The 18,197-nt window shown below is 51.1% G+C and overlaps 4 protein-coding genes across 4 annotated transcripts; 1 reads left to right on the top strand and 3 right to left on the bottom strand.

Moving 5' to 3' along the window:
* The first annotated feature begins 2,310 nt into the window (after window positions 1-2,310).
* Window positions 2,311-3,468, top strand: EI90DRAFT_2251667 (uncharacterized protein). Its single transcript, XM_039052763.1, has one exon. It carries the CDS (start codon window positions 2,650-2,652, stop codon window positions 3,247-3,249), a length of 600 nt encoding a protein of 199 aa, XP_038921149.1. The 5' UTR covers window positions 2,311-2,649; the 3' UTR covers window positions 3,250-3,468.
* A 546-nt stretch (window positions 3,469-4,014) lies between these two features.
* EI90DRAFT_2251773 (uncharacterized protein) lies at window positions 4,015-5,365 on the bottom strand. The gene is made up of 2 exons (XM_039052765.1): window positions 5,154-5,365; window positions 4,015-5,097 (listed from the first exon to the last, which is right to left on the bottom strand). Exons 1-2 carry the CDS (start codon window positions 5,241-5,243, stop codon window positions 4,096-4,098), a joined length of 1,092 nt encoding a protein of 363 aa, XP_038921148.1. The 5' UTR covers window positions 5,244-5,365; the 3' UTR covers window positions 4,015-4,095.
* EI90DRAFT_2251772 (uncharacterized protein) lies at window positions 5,366-6,554 on the bottom strand. The gene is made up of 3 exons (XM_039052764.1): window positions 6,237-6,554; window positions 6,037-6,106; window positions 5,366-5,985 (listed from the first exon to the last, which is right to left on the bottom strand). The coding sequence occupies exons 1-3, from the start codon at window positions 6,357-6,359 to the stop codon at window positions 5,489-5,491; spliced, it is 690 nt and encodes a 229-aa protein (XP_038921147.1). The 5' UTR covers window positions 6,360-6,554; the 3' UTR covers window positions 5,366-5,488.
* A 452-nt stretch (window positions 6,555-7,006) lies between these two features.
* Window positions 7,007-8,833, bottom strand: EI90DRAFT_2251900 (uncharacterized protein). Its single transcript, XM_039052766.1, has 3 exons — window positions 8,384-8,833; window positions 7,215-8,330; window positions 7,007-7,156 (listed from the first exon to the last, which is right to left on the bottom strand). Exons 1-3 carry the CDS (start codon window positions 8,461-8,463, stop codon window positions 7,141-7,143), a joined length of 1,212 nt encoding a protein of 403 aa, XP_038921146.1. The 5' UTR covers window positions 8,464-8,833; the 3' UTR covers window positions 7,007-7,140.
* Window positions 8,834-18,197: the final 9,364 nt, after the last annotated feature.

Here is an 18,197-nt window from a genome sequence, read left to right as displayed (position 1 = left end):
CATTGGGACGGGCAGCTAACGGGCCGGAATGCACGGCCATGACAGGATCGAATGATACAGTTAGTACGTTTGTGTCATCCGAACTTGAGTCAAGGATGAAGTGCAAACCTTGATGATAAAAGAAATTCCATGTACCAGCAGTCTGGCGGCTGTCTGAGTCATTGTTGAGGGGTGAGATTTGCTTCTGATGTGAGTGTCAGGGCATGCCCCGACACGCCCCGCCCGATCCCCGCTCCGCCTCCCCGCTCCGCACCGCCTCTCCCTCCTCTCCCTCTTCCTTCCTCCTGTTCTCCTTTCCTCTTTTCTTTCTTTCTCTCTTTCTCTTACACGGACCACCTTTCTCTCTGCTCAATGTATCATCGGCGCACACGCCCATCTCCCCTCCTGTATCTTACATCCCTACACTGCCGCCACCGCCGCCGCGCTCGCCTTGCACCCTCAGCGGGCCCTCTCGGGATCTTCCATGGAAGCACCCGGAGAGCCGTGGCTGTGTGCAAGGGTGACGTGGCGCACCCCACGTGATCATTCCCGCATGTATATAATAACAGCTGGAGTGGGAACCGAAGAAGTAGCCTTCTTCTCACATTTCCACTTCAGGCAAGTAGTGTAGCATTCCCCTTTAATGATGACTCACATTTCCACTTCAGACTAAGTGGTCGGGGACGCTCACCCTGCGACGGGATCGCCGCTACGCATAGCCGTCATCCGTCCCACCGAGTCCCGCACGCCGGGACCTCACCGCTTTCGGAGCTGTCCCTGACAGTGAGGTGTCACGACCTGGTGTTCCCCAGCGTCAGACGACCTCCTCCCCAACCTTCTCTCTCGCCCGAACACTCCCCGCACACTCCGCTCGCCGCCTGTTGCCGCCTAACCACTTCCCACCAACCCCTCTCCTAATTGTCATTGAACGACCTAGCGGCGCAGAGTGCTGCGACCCCTTGTCCCAGTTTCACCGCACCTTGTTATCTCGCGGCGAAGGTCACGTTTGACCTTTGCTGTCTTGAACACGTGCTCCTTGTTTGTTTTCCTTCTTCTTTTCTCCGCCCGCAATCTCCGTGAGATCTGGTGACTTATTCCCTATTCAGTTCCCTAGCGCTTACTGTACTAGCATGACCAACAACCGGTAACGCGTAACGCGAGGGTCTTGGATTGAATTGAAACTTAATACAACTGAATTGATTGGCAGCCTCCGGCAACTCCCGGATGCCGTGGGAACCGGTTGTTGGTCGTGCCAGTACAGTATATACAGCTTGTAACTAATGCTTGTACTGTAGTTTGAAATCAACTAGACATTCACCCCTAAGCTTACTTCTGTTCCCGTAAGACCTCCGACCTTCTGAAGTATTGGGACTGCATCGAGAACAAGGTGCAACGCTCCTCCTTGAGTCATTGAAGCCGAAATCCTGGCTCTCTCACCTAAGTAGCCTCGGCCTCAAGATTGGTGAGGTTATTCCTCGCTGAAGCTCGGTCATGTATAGGACACCTGCATCACCAGCGGGCAATGTTCGGTCGCCTACAGCTACCCTCGGCGAACCTTTGCACGGTTCTGACATGAGGTCACGTCAAGTGCGCTCTAAAGCCACGGAATGATTGACAGACGAAGACCGGGGGGGGGTCTGGCACTTGCATAAGTGGTCGCTCGCAGCGCGGCTAGCCAATGAGAGAGCGAGAACGCACTTCAATGCACTGGTGAGACTCTGTATATTGAACGGTTCCAGGGCGTGCAGTGTGTGTGCCGTCGCAGTGCCATCGCAGTGGTATAACCTGGCAGTTGGGAACACAGCCAAAGTGCGAATGGATGTCAAATGAGCAATGTCGGGGACGTCAATCCCAATTCCGGCGAAATGGGAGCCAATGAGAGGAGCGCGTCGGAACCGACCCAACTCGGGGTTAAGGTTAAAACCTCAAAGAGCGAGGCTTGAGCCAATCAGAGGGCGAGAAACAGTCGTCCGGCTGGACCCGCGCTATTAGTATAAGTTAGATGAGCCCAACCCAATCAGCTTGGTTATTTTTAGTCGCAGTAAGTTCCGACTCCTCCAACAAACGACCTCATGTAGCGGGAAGAGTGAGGAAGGTAGTCAGACAAGGTAAGCAGTTAACAGCATTTCAATAACACCCTCCGTTCTTCCTACTCCACTGACCCTCCCATTTTCATAGACAACAACACCATTCTCCTACTAGTCCAGATTGCTCTTGGATCTCGCTGTCTTCTTCGTTGGCGACTCCTAAGTGTCGAGTCAATTCGATCTGGGGAGATCCGATTCTCCCTGACTTTCCCAATCTAGATCCTAGCCCGATGTACTGATTACAGTCTCTACATATATTCGAGTTTGGCAAGTGGCTTGTCCCTCGCCTTTGCTATCAACCAGGGATCCCCCTTAGTGTGAACCGGTGCGTGTTCCCTGGGTACATGAGTTGAAGATGTTCATCTCCAGTTCGTCTGAGCAATTCTGCCACATATTCCTCTGTTGTTAGGTTAGCTCCCTTGGGATCACACGTTGGGGGTATATGGCTACATAGATGGAACAACGGGCTCATAATCAGTGCTATCTATATAAGATAGTATTGATTATGAGTCTGTTGTTTGATTGAATTTAATATCCTGACCACAACCTGATTTTCTCATACTTCGTGTCGAATTGTTTAACCATGAGCATGTGGATTGTGACTAGAGTGGCAACAAAGGCTGCAGCTGCAGTGGCATTGACCACTTTTTGGACGATGTACTTTGCCTTGTACTTTTCTTTGAGAGGATCGCAACAGCTCCTACAGAGATTCTCCAAAGGCTCTCCACTGGTCCACGCAGGCGTTCGTTCTCCAACACTTGTGTGGATCCTGTCACGTTTATCTCACCTGGCATCGCACTGCCCATTGGAGGCATCACCGTTGAAACTGGAAAAAAAAAAAAAGACTCCACATGAAAGAATCCTGTTGCACGTTCTTCCGAATTCTACAACGGCGAGATTGTGGACGAATCTTTGTACAGAGGTTCCGCGGATTTCGACGGTCATACGTCCGGAAATCGGGCAATGGACAATGCCCTACCTGGGGCTACCTCCATCAAAGGCGATTTTCACTATTTCTGCGCTCTCTCTCAGATATATTCAGGAGATTTGGCACTCTATATCTCCGCCAGTCTGCCCTCTCTTTGTTCTCAAGGCTCAAAACCGACTTTCCGCCCCTATAATTGAGAAAATCGCACCCCGAAAACAATCACCCATCACCGGCCGCCACCCCATCGCCGTTTAACGGCGATTGAGAAAGATTTCTTGGCACAGTGCCACTTGTACCTGTCGCTCCGCCACGTCAAATATCCTGATGACCAACAGTGGATCCTGTTCATCCTATCGCATATGAAGGAAGGGACGGCCGCCTTGTGGGCCTCCCAAAGGATCAACGCATACCTTTCCCCAAACGCTGCAATCCCGACACTCGAGAACTTCCTCCAAGAACTGAAGGAAATGTTTGCAGACCTGAACCGCACGGTGACGGCGATGCAGAAGTTGTCTCTCCTCATATTCCCGAGCACCAAGCCACAATAATAGAACTGCCGGACTCATTGCTATTGCTTTTTAACTTCGAAAACTGAGTCCACACGAAAAGCGTCCGAGATGGATCTGAAATTGAACCTCTGCTTCTCTCACCAAATGGTTGTGCGCCACTTCCGAACTGCTACCTAGGATCTAAATGGGAGAATACTCCGTCGCTGCTGATCGGCAATGGTGGGCTCGGGCTCAGCACCAGCTCAGGCCGGCCCCGGCTTTTGCAAGGGAAGCAAATCTCTACACCCTGTACATTAACAGCAACCTAAGGCTACAACATGGTTGGTTACATGCTGGGGTAACGAAAGACCCCGTGAAGGAAATAGAAAACAAGCAGTCGGATAGCCGTAGGTCCATGCAGAAGACTGGGTATAATGATGCATCGCAATGAATCAGGGGTGTGTACTGTGATAGATGAAAAGAATACACGCAAACGGATGCAAGTCTGAAGATGTGGGGATCCCGGAAAGAGCACGGTAAGAGAAAGTAGAGGAGAGAAGGAATGGGTTGGCATCACAAATCCGGTCGTTGCAACGACCCCGTAATGCATCTATCAATCAAACTCCAGCAGTGCATACTGAAATGGCTCACGGATCTCGACGATCATACGTCCGGAAATCGGACACGGTCCGCCATGAACAATGCCCTGCTTGGTACTCCCTCCATCAAAGGCGAATTGGGCCTGAGTCATGTTATACCCCAGGTCCCGGGGATCTGGAGAGGAAGATGAATGCGATGATGAGGATTGCGAAGACGGGGTATCTGACACGGCAAACTGTGACGGTGTTGGGAACAACGATGAAGTAGACATCTTGGAGGGCCCAGGGGATGTCCTCCCCACTTTTAGTTCTTGCTCCAAGCTAGACTTCTCCCCGAATACTCTATCATCCTCCTTTTTTGTCCACAGCGACGCATAAAGAGGTTGATAGCCCATCTCAACTACACCCTCCCTCAGATCTAACCCAGCGTTCACAGCGACCTGCACAGCGCCCTGTGGTGGATTCATAGCATCATCCACCACTGCAACTGCCGCCGCGATCCGGCGCGAAACCTGCGGTGCCGGAGTGGCAAAATCACCCGCAACACAAATGAAGGTATCAGTCCCAGAGTCATTTCCAGTGACCCTGTCTATGGGAACGACAAACGATCGATTCGAACGCATCCGGTTCTCACTGCAGCGATAGATTACACGGGGAACATCGTCTGTTGAGTCGATCACGACGTATATTGGAGGACTGTTAAAACTCGGGATGAAGTCCAACTGACCAAGGACGCGACGACGCAATGACAATTGTTTCGCATCGTTGTACGAGATCCAGTGGTCAATAGGTGAATAGTTGAAGACATGCCCTGTTTCTGGATGTGGTGTGTGTTCTAATAGATTTAATCCAGTGAGAGATATTTCGAAAGTATGACTCTGAGCGGTCAATGTTTGGATCGGCGATTTAGTGGGCTGAAGATTGGGAAATTCGAGTGCAACGATTTGGTCGCAGGACGAGGGGATCGTGAATATGTACGGTGGTCGAAGCCAAAGCTCAAACCCTAATCCAGAAGCCTAAATCACAGATTGAGCTCAAAACACCTGTTCACGGGGAAGAACACTTACCCAGCTTTGCTGATGCTCTTCAGGATCGATGATGGCCCACGTCCGCGCTCTCCAGTTCCATAAGCAGATAGATTCGACGGAATGAATACAAACATAGTCGCCCTCCATCACCTCGTCATGAGGACCTTCAAAGCGGGGAAGGTGTAGCGTCGCTGTGAGAGTAAATCCAGCTGCAGACGGCCACGAGAGGTGATAAATGCGAAAGACACTATCCGGCGAAGGGTGAGCCCCAACAAAGCGAGGTGATATCGCCAAGAAGAGGGTTTCGTGGATAACAACATCGAAGGAAAAAAGGCGCATGAATAACGACAGAAACAGGGAGCGGGGTAGCTAAAAATACTCACGACTGATGATTAGGATAATCACAAAAATGTGCCAAAACCACCACCTGCTCCGAGAGCGGATCATACTGCACTTTGAGATCCAACCCGCTCACATCCTTTTTCTCCCGTACCTCCACCTTGGCAATAGGATGTATGGAATTCGCCAATATCCCTTCACCTTGCTTCACATCACTTAAATCCCAGAAAAATATGGCGTCCATGAAGTCTCTAAACGATCCCGTCGTGAGCATGTATCTCCCACCAGGGAACAGCAAGGGCAGTCGACGCAGTTCGGTCCAATCTTGGCCGTACACCAGTTTAAACCGCGTGAATGCCATTGGAATCCCACCATGGGCCACGGTAGAACCAAAATTATTGACACCGCCAGGGCGGCCCGGGCTCAGGTGATGGGGGGCCGAAGGATTCATTCGTTGGAATCCTCCACGTAACCGAAAAGGCCTCGTAGCAATTTCCCTCAGTCGCGCAATACGTCCTGCCTCAGGAAGCGAATCCGCTTGCAAGAGCTGAGATTCAAGCGACCGAGGCGGAAGACACTCATCCTCACAACTCTTTCTTATAGTCCTCAACCAAATATAACGACTCCCATTCAACTCTCTATAGAGCCGCTTGCACGTCTAATGAGAAACGAATGTGCGTGTGCATGTGTACGTGTATGTATGTGTGCCGCCGCGCGCGGGCGGTTTGACAGAAAAAAGTAAGCGTCAGTTATGACCAGCTGAAGGACAAAAGTAACGGAAAACGCACCATGCTGAGCCTGACTATGCTCCCAGCATCCAAGAAACATAAGAGCTCAAGGACAACATCCAAAGATCTGAGGAGCGGCGGCATAGAGATATGCGACGCACACAGAGGTCTGGACGACTTCATCTTGGACCACTTATCCTAGTCAGCAAAAAAGCCTCTCTGAGCAGTAGAGCGCGGCTTGTAGGGGAAACCCGTTAACAGGCCGGTCCACAATGCTGCTCACAACCGGCAAAAAGGCGCAAGCGTGCAAGGGGATGAAGGTGGGACAAAGGAAAGGCACAAGTCCTGACCAATACAATGCCAGGATTTTAAATTCAAATCGGGGACTTTGCTCAAAAGGGAAGGGACACGTGCATCCAAAATGGGGAAAAGTTTAAAAACCGTCGAAGTATTTATGACTAGATTCAGATTTGGTCAAGCTGTCATGAACGCAGGATCTATGACACTGAATCTCGCGGTGCCCCGCACTTGCAACATTCACACATAATGGATCGTAAAATTTGTACTTGAAAGTTAGGAATGAAATGACATTAAGTATGGCAAAGCGAGTTCGGACCAAAAGCTGATTATGAAGCCGTAGGCGCTTTATACTACTTGGATTGGGGAGAGGCGGACAGGAAAGCACTTTCGGTTCCATTCCAGCAGGCAGGAAGTTCGCCCGCGCTGAAGCCGCGTTCGAGTGGAAAGGCGTAATGGGGGAATTGCACAGGAGTGATGTAAGAAGACGATGAGATAATGGTCATTGACACGAAAATGGTGTGATGAAGTGGCCATGACAGAATAAATATGGTTGATGATGTGTATGAGAAATGCGGTAGAATAGGATCCTTCTGAGTTGCTTGCAGACATCGAGACTCAGGAACTGGCGTACACAGTAGCCAGGAGAATAAGAAATTATGGGGTATCAACGAATCTGAAGCCAAAAGAGAAAACCTATCAGACCACGAAATCGCAATACGAACTTAAACAACGGCTCACCTTAGCCAAACACTCCCCTTTACGCACCGATCCAACAAAACCCTCCACAAAAAGCTCTCCTTTCCCTCCAACGCACCTTTCAACTTCTTCATCCCCTCAGGCGTCCCCTCAGCTTCGAGGAACCACTCTCCAGCCCACCCATCACCCAAGTCAACCCTCCTACCATCCCCATCTCTCCCATAATCATCCTGGTAAACCTCAAACCTTGCAATCCATGCGAGCCGATTAACGATGCGCGCAGGACCAAGCGCTCGAGTCCTGACCACATCGCTTTTCAACTCGATGAAGTTGAACTCCGCACCCTCCGCATCCACTGAAACTGCTGCACCTCCAATGTTCCCCTCTAAGGAGACCACATCGAAGAGCTTTCCCGCTTCTGACTCCACACCATTCAACCTCGCAACCTTCCTCCTCCTCCACGTACTCCTATCGTCAGAGGAGGTGCCGATTCCACTGCTCCCTCTTTGAACCTTCGGAATAACAATCCGATGTAACGGGTCGATCATAGCCATCGATGCACTCCCAACTCCTGCCACTCTCCCTATCACATGCGAGTAATACGTCGGACAAGGTATCTTAGCTATCGAACTCCATGTACGCGGGTCATTATTGGGAGAAAGAGGTGGCGGCGATCGTCGAGGGTTGAAAGGCACAAGTTTCGATCCGTTAAAGATTAACCATATAGGGTCGTCAGGGTCCGACGCTTCTCCGTGTTGGTGTCCCTGGTGGTGATGACGATGGTCGATGTGATGATGATGATGGTGATGAGGGACTTCATCAAGCTTATCCTTGATCCCAGAAGGCAACGCAGACCGTCGTGACGCAATCGCATCCGCGAACCGTACTGCCCGCTCTCTAGTAAATCCCACTTCAGATGGGGATCCGCTGCGGGCGGGGCTCCCACCCCCACTTTTACTCCCATTTCTGCTAGCACTAGACCCAAATGCAGAGCTTCCACCAACCGCAGGCACATACCCCAAATTAATGACTAAATCTCCAACTTCCAAGAAATCCCAAACACCCCCAATAGCGAGTTGCCTCTCACACTTGCCCACGACATCTCCATCATTCACCATCTCCGTACAGGGTACATACACCCGAAATATAGGTGCAAAGCTCCTCATCGAAGCCGTTAATAGTGCATGCGGATTAGGGAGAATATTTCGCACAGTATGACCAGTGGAAAGACGAGTAACAGCAGTGAAACCACCAGAAGAAGCCTCAGAAGGAGACGAAAGCGATGATTCATACGAAGAATTTGATCGAGTACGTGAACGGCTTCCCCAAGATGCCCGTCTACGAAGACCAGTCCCCCCAGAACTGGAGCTGGAATGGAACTTAAAACCAGAACTGCTAGTCAAAGTGGGAGTGGGAGGAGTGACCGTGAGTGAGGGTGAAGTGAACGATCGATGATGATACATCCCGCTATGTCTTTTCCTCGTCGTGGTCGAACTCGAGGTCGTGGTCGAGGTCGAGGTAGTGGTCGTGGTCGTGTTAGATCTCGACGTGGAAGCGGAGTCATGCCCACTCATCACCGCCAAACTCCCATATTCATCCGCACCCCCCACAGATCTCAACCCACTAGACCACGTCACTGAACTCGGTATTCTTGGCCCCACACCACCAGCGCCAACCTGAGGAACACCCGAAAAGCCCAAATCCTTCCTGTGTCCCTGCAGTGGCTGCTGACGGTGAAGGTCCGAATAGGGATGCGTCGTCCACTTGGGAGGAGGTAATGGTTTCTTCCTACTACCCGGGTTCTTCACCAGAGTATGTCCCTTAGTCTCACCGCTGCTGCTGCCTTCTCCAAAAACCATTGAACTCAACTTCGAAGGTGGCGAAGACGTCTCCTCCCTACTACTGAGTCTTCCTCCCTTCCTCCTACTTCCGTTCGTAGAGCTGGACGCACTACTACCGCCAGGTTCTCTCAAAATCCACGAATTAGAGCTCAAATGCCCATTCACGACCAACTCAGCCCCCAATTTCTCGTTACGAGAGGTGGGGAAATAAGATAGCGGCACAGGAAACCTCAACTCGGGTAATCCTTTCCCTTTCGATGATCTCTTCCGACGCTGATCCCTTCTTCTCGCGCTTCGGACAGTTGCACCACCGAAGGACCCCGCACCAACACCAAAACCGACACCCTCAAGAGAGTGCCAATCCCATTTCTCCCCTCCCCATTCTCTCTTCCCTCGTCCCTGCATCTGCTGTCGCAAAACGACCACAAACTTGGAATGACCCCTTGCCAACCGAACGAGTGCCTTATCCGCCCTCACACGGTCTGCCCCACCGTCACCATCATGGATTGAGGTCGGATGAGATCGTGATAGAGCATGGATCGCTTTCGAAGGGTACGTTGCCAAACTTCTCTGCTGCGAACGGACTATAGTCATTCCCCAACCAAATCAACCAAATCAGCCTCCGTAAAATACTCCTGCGACCACACGAACGCAAACAAAGAAAAAACAAGCACTCACCCAACACATCAATATCCCAAAACCCAATCCCTAAAATATCCACAACATCTCCATCATATCCTCCGTCATACCCACTCACAAATTTCGCCAACAAAACATCCAGTACTTTCCTATAATCTGCATCCGCGTCTGTCCCATCCCCTTCGAATGAGCACTTCAATGTCCAACACGTCTCATGCAGTGCCTTTACATCATCCCAATTCAACTCAGACAACACCACACGGAGTAGTCTAGGATTGGAGAGAATGATTCGAAGGTACGCGAGAATAGAGCGGCGACGACGGCGGCGGGGCGGCGATTGTTGTTGCTGCTGTTGTTTTGTCAGGACCAGTGGGGGACTGGAGCTAAAGTTGGAACTGGAACTGGAACCTATCTTGGCATGGGTTGCCTTGGCGCCGAGAATGGGTCTCGTGATGGACGAAAGAGTGGCTGTAGTGGTGGGAGCGGTGGAAGCATTGCTAGAAAGGGAGGGAGGGCTCGGAGATGACCGTTTGGGGGAATTATGCTCTGGACGATAATGCTGGTCCCGACGATCGTTAGGTCCTTGCAGTTTCACTGATTCACCATACTGATGATATCCTTTTGATGGAATGGACGAGAGGACCGGTGGATGCTCGGAAGATGGTAAGTGGCTTTGGACATTTGCCGAAGGGCGACGAGCAGTGTGAGGAGCCAAAGGTGTCTGAATTGCCGGTGGAGGAGATGGCGATGGCGATGACTGGTTCGGACCGGGAAGAGTTTTACTGGTTCTTAGAGTCACAGGAGATTCAGCATCAAGTCGTGTTGCAAGAGACGGGGGCGAAGCCGCTGTTGATGCCTGAGATTGAGGATGAGCTTGAGACAAGAAAACCGCTCGGCGAGTCCGAGTCGCTTGTGAGGTGAAGCAGCGGAAGTCGAAGACTGGAATGAGGGTGATGATGTCAGAGCTGGAGAGTGTGATGGTGATACGATGGAAACAGAAGAGTGAAGAGACGGAATGGAGGGGCGACTGTCAGGGGAGATGCTTCCAGTAGGCACGCCAGTACTCGAGTCGAATAGCAACGAAGGTGCACCCACAGCGTCCCTGATGCGTACATCACGAGAAGACGAAGATACGGAAGGAGATGCATATCCGAGCAAAGATGTCTCATGTCGTGAATCTGGAGTGTGTCCAGCCAGCGGCGGGGACATATTCACCGACGCCATCAAGGTCCTGACTCGCTCCTCCCAGTTCAACAAACACCCTATAGGTCTCCTGGGCGCTTAATGGGAGGCTTTGATGTACAAATGGCCGGGAAAGCTTATCGCTCAACAAGACAGATGGCTCCCTTCGGAGTCTGTTGGACTCAACAGACTTTGTGCTCGGTATATGTGATGCGTGCGTAAAGTCAACCGATCAGAGTGGAATAAACTAGGCGTTCCCGACGCGTGTACGTGTACGTATAGAATGCGTGCTGGCGTACAGCACGACAATGAGGCAGACCTGGGAGGGGTAGTGTCACCTTTAACGAGAGCAGCAAAAGCGTAAGAGTCCTTTAGTGGAGACCAGGTGGAGTGAGTGTGAGCGAGACCTTTTGAAGGAACCAAATATTTAATAAATCCATTCTACATTATTTATGAATGGCGCTGGTGAGGAGAAGAGGGAAAAGCTGACACAAATTGATTCCCACAAAACTGATTCATCGACATCAACAACATCAAATCAGACTTGATGCCACTGCTGTTGCGACCCAATCCTGTTGCCACAATATTGCAGGCATAAATGAGACCATGGCTTGGGAACGACAACACGGGAAGGTTCTCTCGCTCTGATCGATGACCAATCGATTTGTGGTCATGCTTTTCACTACAAGTCACACCCCGCCACAGCAACCCACGTATGGCTGTTCCGCGGGCTCCATGCCTTGCCGCAACTTGAACGCTGAACCCGATCAAGAACTAGAAGAAGCTGCCAGCACCGGTCCTACCCTATCATGTACATTCCGTTCTAAGCCACCAATTTGGTTCTCAATATATGCCACCACACCGTAGTACTAAAAAGGGGTCACTCTCGTCCTTGATGCCAGGCTCATACTATATTACGAACTAGCCAGGGCTCCATCTCGTACCTTCCAGCGGACACGTCCCTAGTTCATCTCGTCAACGCATGTGTAAGCCATTTTACGTCGCCTAATTACGAGCTAAGAGCTAATTACCCTTTCAATCCTTTTCAATCACACACCAGAGACGGCGGAAATCGCAATAGCCAGGCCATAACCGCGCCTGACAGGGATAAACCAACGGATGAACCGCCACAAACGGGCAAGACTTGATTGCCAATCATGCACCCTCATTCTGCCGGCCGCGGCTTATCCAACAACACCGCACGAGAGCAAGCGTGGGAAAGACAAGAAGCTGCGGCGCGTTTTAGAGAGGCTGGCTTAATCCAGCACGCCGGTTACGAAAAGAGAGCCGAAATGTCTGCAGGATCTCTACTGACGCACTCTCCTGCATCAGGCTGGTTCCTAGAAGGAGCAACGTTATACGAACCCCACCCAGTCCACCACACATGGTCAGCAGCCGACGTCCCTTGCCCCTACATTTCTCCGGTTCCCTCTCCATAATGAAATTGCCCACCCTTCTACACCAATTCTAAATATATTGGTAGGATCTAGGCGGAATCCCGCACTACTTTGACTCGGCATCATCTCTGCTTCTGGAAACACCTTACTCTTGTCGATCCATTTAGCCCACTCGTTCTAGCTTCAAGCTCAGCTTTTTTACCGCTCCTCAATTACCTGGTTCCAGTATACATGCGTACAGCCGATTGATATGCACCTTCCGAGGATCCTGGGCCATCGATCAGTTCATTATCGCTTGACAACGTTGCAGCCAGCCTTAAGGCTTTTATATTAGGAGCCTCAAATTCACCTTAATACGGCAGAGGAGAGGAGGAAATGCATTTCAATACTCGAACGGTATTGAGCTTGGTCTCGCTGTGTGCTCACTGGTAGCGTGCTTGTTCTTGATAGTGAACCAATCACGCCGGATCGGGCTTACCCAACCCCATATCAACAACATCCGTGGCTGCAAGCGCCCATTAGACCGGTGTGCCTCAGGATAAATTCCGCAAACAGGCCTCCACAACATTTCCGTTCAGTTGACCTTACGTGGCGCCCATCCTTTTTTTGGGCTGTGAACACATGAAAGAAGATTTGTACCCTCCCTACCTCCTCTACAATACAACTAAGATGGCCGAAGCCTCGACCACTGAGTCTCAGCTGGGTTGGCAAGTGGCACGGGAGGAGCTAATAAAATGGGGAGTATGATTGCGTATAGTCCTCGTTCTGGATTCAGAAATGTTGCAAGCAGACTCGTCTGAACGCACTAATAGTGTATGTATGAGCTCGTGGCCAAAATGTTGACGGATTCTACGCCGCCCTTGTCTCTATCTGCGTCTCACCGCGTCTCGCTTCATCCATGCGAGCACTTCTCAAGTCAACACTAACTAACCCTCTCGGCCTGCGCCACTTGACTCTTCTGCCTTAGCAATCATTCTTTCCGGGAACCTCATCGTTTCTCATAAGATGCCATGTGATGGAAATAGGTATTGTCGCGTGCAGACAACTCGCCAACTAGCTGCGGGTGGTGCTCCTGATCCAGTGCCAACGGTATTAGGATGTGCCTCCGCACGTATAGTAAACGGTACCGACTGACCTCACGGTTAAGTGCTACACCTGCACTGAGCTGGCTGTCCGATGCATTCGATGAGACCTGGAGGCTTCGTCCTTGGGGATGGGCAATCAGGAACTAAGGGTGTGGGATAGGTTAGCACTAGTGAAGTACCTGACCAACTGGCTCGAATGCCGTGACGGGAGGGTTGGCGCTGGCATATGCAGGTCACCATACGACGTGGTTCTTCTCGACGCTTTCTTATCCCTAAACATTAGGTGACCGTTTGACCCTGAGGATAACACTACTCAAAAATAAACTGGATGCCTCTTGGAGCCTTGACTGCTCAGCTGCCAATCACGCCCATCCGAACCGCGACAGCAACTCACCAGTCAGGGAAGCCCCTGGACCACGACAAGGTGGACATCCTCCCAGGGGGTCAAACCACCACCACCCGTCCCCGTCGGAGCGTTGACCCCAGAGCCACTGTCGGTTCCGCCCCCCCCCCCCCCCCCCCCCCCCCCCCCCCCCCCCCCCCCCCCCCCCCCCCCCCCCCGCCCCCCACCACCCGTCCCCTCGGAGCGTGTTGACCCCAGAGCCACTGTCGGGTTCGACTGAACCGCAACAAGTGGGGACTCTTAGGAGGTCTGATCCCGGACGCGACCAACAAACTACCATGCACCTCCCCCCCTCTTAGAGCTGTGATCCCAGAGCCACCACTGGGTTCAACCGAACCATAGCGAGTGGGGACTCTTAAGAAAATTTCACCCTAAGCCGCGCTGGAGCTTCGGATCCCAGAGCCACTGTTGGATTCAACTGAATCGCAACAAGTGGGGACTCTTAAGAGATTGTGCCCCCGTGAAGCGTCAATCCCGGAGCCACTGTCGGGATCAACTGAACCGCAACAAGTGGAGACTCTTAAGAGGTCTTTTCTGTGAACGCGATACACAAATATCCCCTTGGAGCCTTGACCCCGAGCCACTGTCGGGTTCGACTGAACCGCGACAAGTGAGGACTCTCACCAACCGCATCCACCTTGGGCTCGACACCAGAGCCACCGTCGGGTCCAGCTGAACCGCAACAGGTGGGGACTCTTTAGGAAACCTTGCCCCGGACGTAAAAGCAACTACCAAGCAACTACCACACTAGATCAAGCAATGGATGTCTCTTGGAGCCCTCGACTGCTGAACCGTGACAAGTCACAGCCCTGAAGTCTTCATCAGGCAGCCCCTGGACCACGGCAAGGTGGACATCCTCCCAGGGGAACAACAACCGCCATAGATCAAGCAAGCAACTAACCCCCCCCCTTCCTCTTCCCCTCTTAGAGCTTTGACCCCAGAGCCACTGCCGGGTTCAACTGAACCGCAGCAAGTGGGGACTCTTAAGAAGTCTTTCACCCTAAGTCGCGTTGGAGCTTCGGATCCCAGAGCCACTGTTGGATTATTCCAATGAATCGCAACAAGTGGGGACTCTTAAGAGATCGTATCCCCGTGAAGCTTTGGCCCCAGAGCCACTGTCGGGATCGACTGAACCGCAGCATGTGGAGACTCTTAGGAGGCTTTGGCTGTGGACGCGATATACCCCCCCTCTTAGAGCTTCGACCCCAGAGCCACTGCCGGGTTCAACTGAACCGCAGCAAGTGGGGACTCTTTAAGAAGTCTTTCACCCTAAGTCGCGCTGGAGTTTCGGATCCCAGAGCCACTGTTGGATTATTCCAATGAATCGCAACAAGTGGGGACTCTAAAGAGATCGTATCCCCGTGAAGCTTCGGCCCCAGAGCCACTGTCGGATCGACTGAACCGCAACATGTGGAGACTCTCAAGAGGCTTTTGCTGTGAACGCGATATACCCCCACACCCCCCCTTCTTAGAGCTTCGACCCCAGAGCCACTGCCGGGTTCAACTGAACCACGCCAAGTGGGGACCCTTAAGAAGTCTTCGCCCTAAGTCGCGTTGGAGCTTCGGATCCCAGAGCCACTGTTGGGTTCAACTGAACCGCAACAAGTGGGGACTCTAAAGAGATCCTATCCCCGTGAAGCTTCGACCCCAGAGCCACTGTCGGGATCAACTGAACCGCAACAAGTGGGGACTCTTAGGAGGTCTTTGCTGTGAACACGATACACACACATCCCCCCTCCCCTCGGAGCTTTGACCCCAGAGCCACTGTCGGGTTCGACTGAACCGCGACAAGTGGGGACTCTTAAGAAGTCTCTGCCCCGGACACAAAAAGCAACTATCGCCTGGATTAAGCAACTACCACACTAGATCAAGCAATGGATGCCTCTTGGAGCCTTCGACTGCTGAACCATGACAAGTCACAGTCCTCAAGTCTTCATCAGGCAGCTCCTGGACCACGACAAGGTGGACATCCTCCCAGGAGATCAAGAACTCACCAACTTACCTCGAATTTTGTGCCCACTAGCCTGGCTAGAACCTTGCTACTCACTTCCATTAATTCCTCCTCTTCTCTTGCATTCATACTGTTCCTATCGAGTGTTAAGATTGTCGCTTGGAATTTCTTGTATTCCATAGCTCTGAACGAGAGACGTCCACATGTGGGCTTTTTGTCGCTTCAGGTCTTCTAGTAGCCCCGGACTATCCGTAACCTCGGGTCAGTGATGTGCTAGAGAATAACTATGATAGACTTGCCTAAACCCAAAATTCAGGCCAGATCTTCAGACATAAGATCGCTGCTTCAAACTAATCAGTAGAGCTTGGATCGCCATACCTTTGCTTTGCTTCCCTTGTTCTGGAGTACCCTAGGAGTAACTTGCCGGTTCCTCGAGATCTGACTAGTTTTAGGCTGCAAAAGAGACGTCCACATGTTGTGTTTCACTGATTCCGCACTAATGACGCTAAGAGGATTCAAGAAAACGCAATGAAAAGCGATGCTAGCGAGCAACAGTGGTGCTTACTTGGACCCTCTATCATCCCTTTCTCTTACACATAGAGTTCCAGTGGAGGTTCCAGTTGATAACAAAGTACTCGGGGTTTCAGGTAGCCTAGACAGGCGTCCACATGTGAGTTTTTGGCCAAACCGTGCAAATAGCATGATATCCAACTCACTTTTCCTCTTCTCTTGTTCGTATACTGTTCCTATGGAGTATTAAGATTGTGACTTGAAATTTCTTGTTTTCCATCGCTCTGAATGAGACGTCCACATGTGAACTTTTTGCCACTTCGACACCCTTCCTAATAACTTCAGACCATCCGTAACCTCGGGTCAGTGATGTGTTAAAGAACGATAACAACCATGATAGACTTGCTTAAACCCCGGATCATCATCGATAAAGATCGCTGCTCAAATCAGTACCGTATTACTCGGATCACCACACCACTGCTCTCCTTCCCTTGTTTGAGTACTCTGGGAGCACCTTGCCAGCTCCTCAAGATCTGACGAGTTTTAGGTACCAACAAAGACGTCCACAAGTGAGTGTTTCACGGATTGCGTATGTACACTGTTCAAGAAAACACAGTGGAAAGCGATGCCAGCTTGGGCAACGGTGGTGCCGATCCAGCGTCCGTCTAGCTTCTCCTTCTCTTTCAACATAGAGTTCCGGTGGAGGTTCCAGTTGACAACTGAGTTATCGGGGGTTTCAGGTAGCTTAGATAGGCGTCCACATGTGAGCTTTTGGCCAAACGCTGCAACTATGTAATGCAACACAAGCATCGCTGGAAATACCTAGTGCAATGCGGGCAAGATAGTGCCAGACATAGCGTCCGCCAATCACCTCCTCTTTCCTAGCGGGCATTCAAATTGACGCACGAACACATGTGAGTATTTGACTGAACCGGTCATATGCATGCCAATGCCAGGACCTAGGTCTGAGAGTGCGGTAAGAAATGATGCTAACGAGCGGCAGTAGTGCCAGATCTAGTGTCTGTCTATGCATCTCTTTCTCTTTCACTTGGAGTTCCAGTGGAGGTTCCAGTTGATAACTGAGAACTCGGAGGTTTCAGGTAGCCTAGACAGGCGTCCACATGTGAGTTTTTGGCCAAACCGTGCAAATACAACAATATGCAACTCACTTTCTTCTCTTCTCTTGTTCGTATACTGTTCCTATGGAGTATTAAGATTGTCACTCGAAATTTCTTGTTTTGCATAGCTCTGAATCAGACGCCCACTTTTCCCAATAACCTCAGACCATCCGTAACCTCGGGAAAGTGATATGTTAGAGAATAACTTACCCTGAACCTAATAATCACGTCGGATCTTCAGACGTAAGATCGCTGCTCAAACAAATCAGTAGAGCTTGGCAAGCATGCATTTTGCTTGAACTTGATTAAACTGAAAATCATCAGACTTACCGGCTAGTATCACCACAGCACAGCTCTCCTTCCCTTGCTTTTAGAGTGCCTTGGGAGCAAGCGGCCTGCTCCTCGAGATTTGACAAGTTCCACGTACCAAAAGAGACGTCCACAAGTAGGTGTTTCACCCATTGCGTACACTCGTAATGCGAGGATCCAAGAAAACCTCAATGAAAAGCAAGGCTAAGCAAGCAATAGTGGTGCTGATCTAGTGTCTGTCTTCTCTTACAACATAGGGTTCCAGTGGAGGTTCCAGTGGATAACTGAATACTCGGAGGTTTCAGGCAGCCAAGATAGGCGTCCACATGTGAGCTTTTGGCCAAACGTTGCACCACCCGCAGTAAATACCAAGGGGTGTGTAGATTCAAGGGAGTGCAAATGCAGGCTAGCGAGGCATTCAATCTAATTGACGCGCGAACACATGTGAGGATTCGACCGGGTCATACGCAGTGTCAACAATGCCAGGAGAATGCAGGTCTGAGAGTGCGATAAGAAATGATGCTAGCGAGCCACAGTAGGGCCAAATCTAGCGTCTATCAGTATCATCTCTTTCTCTTGCACATAGAGTT

This window comes from Cantharellus anzutake (assembly GCF_015039405.1).
Source record: "Cantharellus anzutake strain C23 chromosome Unknown EI90scaffold_6, whole genome shotgun sequence".
In the NCBI taxonomy this organism is placed as follows: domain Eukaryota; kingdom Fungi; phylum Basidiomycota; class Agaricomycetes; order Cantharellales; family Hydnaceae; genus Cantharellus; species Cantharellus anzutake.
Note: the sequence above shows the minus strand (reverse complement) of the source record. Positions and strands in the feature narration are given on the sequence as shown.

Excerpts from the sequence above, each read along its gene's own strand:
- EI90DRAFT_2251900 (XM_039052766.1), bottom strand. The coding sequence starts at position 8,463 with ATGAATCATCGCTTTCGTCTCCTTCTGAGGCTTCTTCTGGTGGTTTCA. Across the intron at positions 8,331-8,383 it reads GTCTTTCCACTGGTCATACT|CTTTGCACCTATATTTCGGG; the intron begins GTGCGAAATATT and ends TTCGATGAGGAG.
- EI90DRAFT_2251667 (XM_039052763.1), top strand. The coding sequence starts at position 2,650 with ATGAGCATGTGGATTGTGACTAGAGTGGCAACAAAGGCTGCAGCTGCA.
- EI90DRAFT_2251772 (XM_039052764.1), bottom strand. The coding sequence starts at position 6,359 with ATGAAGTCGTCCAGACCTCTGTGTGCGTCGCATATCTCTATGCCGCCG. Across the intron at positions 6,107-6,236 it reads GCATAGTCAGGCTCAGCATG|ACGTGCAAGCGGCTCTATAG; the intron begins GTGCGTTTTCCG and ends GTTTCTCATTAG. Across the intron at positions 5,986-6,036 it reads GAGGACTATAAGAAAGAGTT|CGGATTCGCTTCCTGAGGCA; the intron begins GTGAGGATGAGT and ends AGCTCTTGCAAG.
- EI90DRAFT_2251773 (XM_039052765.1), bottom strand. The coding sequence starts at position 5,243 with ATGTTTGTATTCATTCCGTCGAATCTATCTGCTTATGGAACTGGAGAG. Across the intron at positions 5,098-5,153 it reads TCCTGAAGAGCATCAGCAAA|GCTTCTGGATTAGGGTTTGA; the intron begins GCTGGGTAAGTG and ends TCTGTGATTTAG.